Source organism: Mytilus trossulus, chromosome 7, assembly GCF_036588685.1.
Source record: "Mytilus trossulus isolate FHL-02 chromosome 7, PNRI_Mtr1.1.1.hap1, whole genome shotgun sequence".
NCBI classification, from domain to species: Eukaryota; Metazoa; Mollusca; class Bivalvia; order Mytilida; family Mytilidae; genus Mytilus; species Mytilus trossulus.
Genome location: NC_086379.1, coordinates 18,903,634 through 18,911,077, shown reverse-complemented (window position 1 = coordinate 18,911,077; position 7,444 = coordinate 18,903,634). Strand labels below are relative to the sequence as shown.

The following is a 7,444-nucleotide window of genomic DNA, read 5'->3' as shown; positions in this document are numbered from 1 at the left end:
CTTGTGTATATTTCAAATGAATCACAAACCTATTCGAAACACTAAAATTTGCCATATGACATTTTAGTTTAAGTTTGAGTTGTCATTTGGGTGTACAACTTTTTTTATGCAAGCACTTTTGTGGTGGAAATTTGCATTTGTCTTTCAAAAAGACAACAGATATAAAAGTCTTTTCGAGAGAAAATGAAAACGACATTATAAATCTTTTAGTGGTGATTATTTTCACCCACCACTTGGGCGATACAACTATTGATGAACGCTTCGTTCTGAAGAGCACATGGGACGTCTTTTGCATGAGTCAATGTTTTATAATGCCAGTATTGAAATAACATTGATATTGCCATTTTTGTCTAAAAGATTTGGAAATACGTGTATTCGGGATCTTTTTGTTTGTTTTGAGAGTATGACAGCAAACGTATATTTCTTATTATCGTTGAAGTTCGTTAAACGAGACAAATAGAATTTGTATGATATTCATTATCTTCAGTTTTATTTCAGTATCACCAGTTACAGTATAACCTGGAAAAAATTATGTTCAATTAACAGATTAAGGAAACAGTAGTTTGCCGGTGTATCGTAAATCGATAAAAAAGTAGACAATTCAAGTTAACAAACAACAATTTAGGAAATGGCACAAAAAATCAAGACTAGGTGTGATGACACATTAAGCGTCACCACCGAAGCTGGCATCAGCTGCCATTCGAATCACACTACGTCAACAAACAAGTGGACATAGTTAGCTTTTGAAGAACCAATAGATCTAATATCGGACATGTTTTGTACAGGACTTAAAATTTGATAAATTACACTGTTATATAATGATATTAATGATGTTTAAATCTTAGCTGTATGACGAAAAGACACATAAGGAGAATAGATGAATACGTGGAGAAGCTATTTTTTTCAGGTAATTAGAGAATTTCTATTTTTCTTTGTATCTGTATAACAGAAGATCCTAGTTTATATAATCACGAAGATTCATTTTCGCGTCATTTTTTTTGATAGAGGCAGTTACGAAAATTGATTGTCGCAATTATTTTGTTTACATTATTATACTGAAATGATTACATGTGATTATATCCAACTATGTATGCATTCATAGTAAAGTTAATCCATTTGTTCAAATATTTAAATAGTTGAAATGTCATAATCATCGTCTGTTTTCTTGCCAGTGAAATGGTCGTAACTGTCTTCTGTTTCACCACTTGTTCTTGTATGATTTGAACTATCATAGACATTATCAACTGCGTGACTGTAAACATTGCTTTCGGATTCTTTGTGACGGTTTCCATTGGAAGAATCATACACCCCTTCCTCAGAATGTGCATAGACATCATCTAATGTTTTTCTTTCCCATTCGGTGTCCTTTGAATGATCGATATGATGAATCGGTTGTGCAAGTTCATAAGACTCATTCATGTTGTCTGGACCTTCAGATCTGTTGAAACCTGTTTCATTTGGATCTAAAACAACATAATTGTTAACAGTGGAATGCGAACTGGAAATATCATTATGAGACCTCTGATCACCGACATTATTGTTCTTATTATTAAGTTTAATGTAATTACTTGGATCTGAAATGTTTTTATGTGAAGCATTGTTCATATCAGATATGTCATGATATTGATCGTCTCTTGTTTCCGTTTCTAAGCCAGGATTTGGAGGTCTGTGTTCACATGCGATCGGCATTGCTATATCTTGGGTTCCAGTGTAGTCATTCCCTCTGATACTCATATCACTACTTTGCTCTTCATTCTTGTTCTTTGGACCAATGCTCCTATATCATGTATATGAATTGTTAAGATGTTATTCAAACACAAATACAAAGTTTTAGGTAGGGATTATAGAATTTTAAAATGAAATAGATAAGCGGCTGAGATAAAGATATACACAAATGTTGAAGTTATAAAACATAATGGCGAAAATAGTGCCAAATAACGGGACTTGAAATCTATTTTTAAATGTAATACTGCCAACTAAATATCATTAACTAAACTTCTTCTGGTTCAAGCAATATCATAACAAACTTCAAAGAGTTTTTCATAACACTTTCCCCAAAAATATCAAACCCATGTCTCCCATCCGCTCCTTTGTTTCTTAGTTTATTATCACATTTGAAGTCCGTTATATAATGAATGACGTTTAGAATTTTGACATCATCAGAAGAAAAATGTTTTGGTGTATTGAGAGGATTTCGATAATTTCTGCGTGAAGCAATTTGAAAAGTAATCAGTGTGTATGCCCCCAGATCTGAACATTGATAGCGTTGAATGAATGTACATGTACATGCAGAGGTAATTTTTTAGTAAACAATGAGAAAATATTGTTCATCAAGTATATTTTGTTAAAGAATAAACTTTGAATTTCGGAAGAAATATGTCTCAGTATACGGTTCCCTTCTGTAACACCTAATGATGTCTGTCTTTTTGTCATGTTTATGCAAAGGTGTTGTTCTCTACTTCGTTTTAATTAATGACTTTTTATTTCTTCCTTCATATGTTGTCTTTCTCATTTCTTGTTAATTTAACAGCAAACTTTGTTACATCGGATTGGAAATCATACCACGTCTCATTTTGTCAAGATATGTGATAACGGGTAATAAGTTGTTTTTCATGAAGTGTTCTGTGAGGTTTTGACCACATCCTTGACAACTTAAGGTTTTGAATAGATTTTACGGTTGGTGGAACTTAAGCGTAATGATAGTGCGAGCGTTTCTTACTTTACCTTCTAATGAAAATAATGATCACAATCACCAAACATGTAATCAGTAGCACCCCAAGAACTATTCCTATAACTACGCCTAAAATAAAAAATAAATATATGAAAGTTCGAATAATTTCAAGTAAATGCTCAGAAACAAAATATATCGGAACCTTTTTCGATATATTTGAGTACTTCAGATTCAGAAAACGGATATTATATATTTTTTTTTATAATCAAGTAATGAATTTATTTTCATAGTGTGAAAGACAGGCGATTCACTCATAAGTCAAAAGTAACTGACAACGCCATTGTAAAATAGAGGCTCTTAAGAGCCTGTGTCGCTCACCTTGGTCTATGTGCATATTAAACAAAGGAAACAGATGGATTCATGACAAAATTGTGTTTTGTTGATGGTAATGTGTTTGTATGTCATACTTTACTGATCATTCTTGCTAATTACAATTTCCTCTATCTGTAATGAACTTGGCCTTTTAGTTACAGAGGAAAACATTTTGTAAAAACTTACCAAAATGTACCAAATTGATGAAAATTGTAAAAAAATGACTATGAAGGGTAATAACTCCTTACGGGGTTGACTTATTTGTAGATCTCAATTTGCTGAACATTATTACTGTTTACAGTGTATTTCTATCTATACTTATAGTATTTAAGATAATAACCAAAACCGGCTAAATTTCTTTTAAAATTACCAATTGGGGAACAGCATAAAACAACCAGTTTTCCAATTCATCTCAAAATTTCAGGGCAGATAGATATTTACTAGATAAACAAGTTAGCCCCTTGTAGGATTTGCTTTAGATTTGCAGAGTTATAAGCCAAAATCAACATTTTACCCCTATGTCATATTTTTAGCCATGGCGGCCATCTTGTTTAATTGGTCAGGTCACCCCACATATTTTTTAAACTAAATACCCTAATAATGATTGTGGCTAAGTTTGGTAAAATTTGGTCCAGTAGTTTCAGAGAAGAAGATTTTTGTAAAAGATTACAAAAAGGAGTAGGCCCGGTAAGACCCCTTTTTGGCCCCAAAATATAACAGTTTTCAAAAATTGTTAAAACATTAACTTTAAGTTATTATTGGACAGTTGAATGCTTCTGCTACATAAAAATTGGCTGTTTTTGACTATGCAATTGACATATATCGGGTTGTAGCACCATTAAGTCATGCTAAATTACTGAAATCTTCAAAATTCTATCATTTTAGTTAAATTTTAGACGGTTTCCGTGTAAAACGAAAGTGGCCGCATTCGTGTTCATCCTTAATATTGAAGTGTAAGTTGTAGTTTATGATAATACATAACATATATAAAGGTTGTGGATGAACACGGATGCGGCCACTTTCATTTTTGACAAAAACTATCTGAAAAATGACGTTTTTTGGCATATTTTAGAGATTTTGCATATTTGAGCTTGAATCGGAGCGTTTTTAATGACTAAATCAGTTAAAATCTTTCACATTTACTAATTGAATCAAGTGAAATAGACACTTAAGTGTTTAAAAAGTGGTCAAAATCTTCCTTACCGGACCTACTCCTTTACGAAAAATTAGTACAAAATGACTATTAAGGGCAATAGCTCCTTAAAAGTGTCAACTGACCATTTTAATCATGTTGACTTATTTGAAGATCTTACTTTGCTGAACATTATTGCTGTTTACAATTTATCTCTATCTATGATAATTTTCAAGATAATAACCGAAAACGGACAAAATTTCCTTAAAATTACCAATTCAGGGGCAGCAACCCAACAACCCATTGTCCGATTTATCTGAAAATTTCAGGGCAGATAGATATTGATTTAATAAACAATTTTACTCTGTCAAATTTGCTCTAAATGCTTTGGTTTCAGAGTTATGAGCCATAATATACATATTACCCCTATGTTCTAATTTTAGCCATGGCGGCCATCTTTGTTGGTTTGGAGGATCACCGGACACAATTTTTAAACAAGATACCCCAATTTTTGCCAAGTTTGGTTAAATTTGGCCCAGTAGTTTCAGAGGAGAAGATTTTTGTAAAAGTTAACGACGACGGACGACAGACACCAAGTGATGAGAAAAACTCACTTAACTCCAATACATCTAGTTATTTGTTTTGAAACTAAAAAAAAGATATCATAATAGGTGCCGTTTCTTCAAATTTACCCGGTGTGTCCTCTTTATTCGAATGGCGTCTGATGCATGCAGAAGGTCACGTGTAATCTGCTTTAAGGGGGCTCGCGGGTCTAAACCCAAATTTTTATTTAATATAGGATTTCGCTATATTTTTCTATAAATGAACTTTATCTTATACTTAATAGAAAAATGAAATAAAAAAATGGGGTCACCGTTCATTTACGCTCACAATCTGCCTTCGAAAGAAGCATACATTTTTGTTTATGTCCATTTTTTCTGTTGAACTAATATGAGAAAAAGCGGTAATATCGAAATAAAAAAAGAACTAAATTACAGAAATCGCTTAAATTTTACAACTATTTAGTTTATGTATAAATTATTCGAAAACAACAATAAAAAATATAGGTCACCGATGAGTTAAAAAAGATATTTCAATTTCAATGCCAAAAAATGGCATTTTTGCATCAAAGGGAGATAATTTGACGCTTTTTCGATGATATCTACATTTTATAAGTCACATGGGGCCAACACAAATTGAATTTTTGGAATGATTTTTGTTCCATATGATAAAGTAACAACACCTAAAGGTAATTAATAAATTTTGTAATGAAAAACAAATGTTTAATTTTTTTCTGAAAATCTTATACCCGCGAGCCTCCTTAATAGACAAATCGCACCAGATAGTATGCTTGGTTTGACTTATTTTAAATTTTTCTGTTTTAAGTTAAAATCTTTTGAAACTATTGTCCTTGAATACGATTTTGGTAAGTTTTAATGTCTATTTAGAAAATATCTATGGATAAAATCTAGAAAGCAAACCGTATAACAACAAACGACTGATTGAGATTATGAGCATGAGAATAGGGCATGCTTACTTTTTCTGGACATCCTAATATCATTCATGTTTATATTGTAGTTCAAATTGCTAAACCATGGATTTCAGAATGTGTTGACGTTTTCGGATACTTGGAGAAATATACGATTGTCTTTACCTTGCGTACTTAACAACATTTTAACAGTTTCAAACTGAATCAGATTACCTATATTCAATCCTGTGGACGGCATTGTATTACTTATAGGTTGAGTATTACTCGAACATTCTGAGGAATCATCATCTAAAGAACAAATTTTATGTTACACTGAAAAATGTTAGATGACTTACATTTTTAAAACTCGTATCATCACAGGAACCATTTACAAATGAATTTAAATACTATGCTTCACATAATATTGAAAATATGTAAAATCATGAAGAAAAAAATCTCAATGATCAATTTTCGATGAAGTATTGTTTTTTTTGTTCATTGTAGTGTCTGTCCGACTTCGATTTAGGATTTTAAATTGCCTCATGGTATATTTCATAGTGTTTTAAACCCATTGTGAAACGTATGTTAGACTGGCATTACTTCATGTATCATTGCATCATATACATTTCACCAAATATTCCCTTTTATTACAAATATCTCAACTCATGTTATAAATATTTGGTAGTTTTCTTTTAAAATCTGCAACATTGTCCAAATTTGAATTATGCACGACATATGAACAGTGTTAGAACATTAACAACCTCAAAGGTTGAGTGAATTTAATTATTACTATGTATTCACAGGAAATCTCATACGGATATTAAAATTTGCCTTGTAAATAAATATTCCGAAATGGCTAAATTGAGTACGAATGAAAGAAATATAGTTATTACCTGGACAACATATTACTGCAGCGACTGTCGATACGTTACAAGTTATGCCAATAAATGTATTGTTACAGTCGAAAAGGCTCATTTCATTCCCAGTACATTGAAATTTCAGTTCAACAGTTGTATAAAGGTGATGTTTGAGCAATTTCGTGGCGATTCCGTAAGAGCTTTTGTGAAGATATTTGCACAAAACACTAGCATCATCAGCATACCAATGATTGCCACAAACTGTTACACTTTTATTTGCATCAGGATCGTAAATAAGAACTCGACCTTGCATGTCTAGTTGAACAACAGCTTTTGTTTCTAAAAGTAGTTCAACACTAAATTATAAAATGCAATAAATTTTCGATAGTACGTTTAAGATATAATATACGTATGACTATTTATGTTATGACCTTTTGATGTATATTATGTGATATATTGCCATTTCTGTATTCCTATACAAACCATTAATCCATATAATTTCAATTGTAAGACATACTCGTTTACTATACTCTGATTTCTCAACGTCATTTAAACGTCTTATACACTAATGGAGTTCTCGTTTCTTTGAACTGATAAAGTTAAAAGATTCTTCATAGATACCAGGATTGAAATGTTATATTTGCACAAGACTCATCAGTTACGCTCGAAACAAAATATTTTAAAGGCCAAATAAAATACAAAGTTGAGGAACATTGAGGATCAAAATATCCCAAAAGTTTTACTAATGCAGGTACGATATTTTATTCCTGAGGTAGAAAAGCCTTAGTATTTCAAAAAATCAAAGTTTTGTTAACAGTGTATTTATAATTATGAACATATTTTAGCCATGGCGTTGTCAGTTTGTTTTAGATTTACGAGTTTGACTGTCCCTTTGGTATCTTTCGTCCCTCTTTTAATGATAATTCATGCCAACACAGAAGTGC

At 31.7% G+C, this 7,444-nt stretch overlaps 1 protein-coding gene across 1 annotated transcript; it reads right to left on the bottom strand.

Annotated features, from left to right (window-relative positions):
• Positions 1-881: 881 nt before the first annotated feature.
• On the bottom strand, positions 882-5,961 carry LOC134726876 (myb-like protein F). Its single transcript, XM_063591281.1, has 2 exons — positions 5,878-5,961; positions 882-2,800 (listed from the first exon to the last, which is right to left on the bottom strand). Exon 2 carries the CDS (start codon positions 1,732-1,734, stop codon positions 1,129-1,131), a length of 606 nt encoding a protein of 201 aa, XP_063447351.1. The 5' UTR covers positions 1,735-2,800; positions 5,878-5,961; the 3' UTR covers positions 882-1,128.
• Positions 5,962-7,444: the final 1,483 nt, after the last annotated feature.

Bases quoted from the DNA above. Each gene is read 5' to 3' on its own strand.
- LOC134726876 (XM_063591281.1), bottom strand. From the start codon at position 1,734: ATGAGTATCAGAGGGAATGACTACACTGGAACCCAAGATATAGCAATG.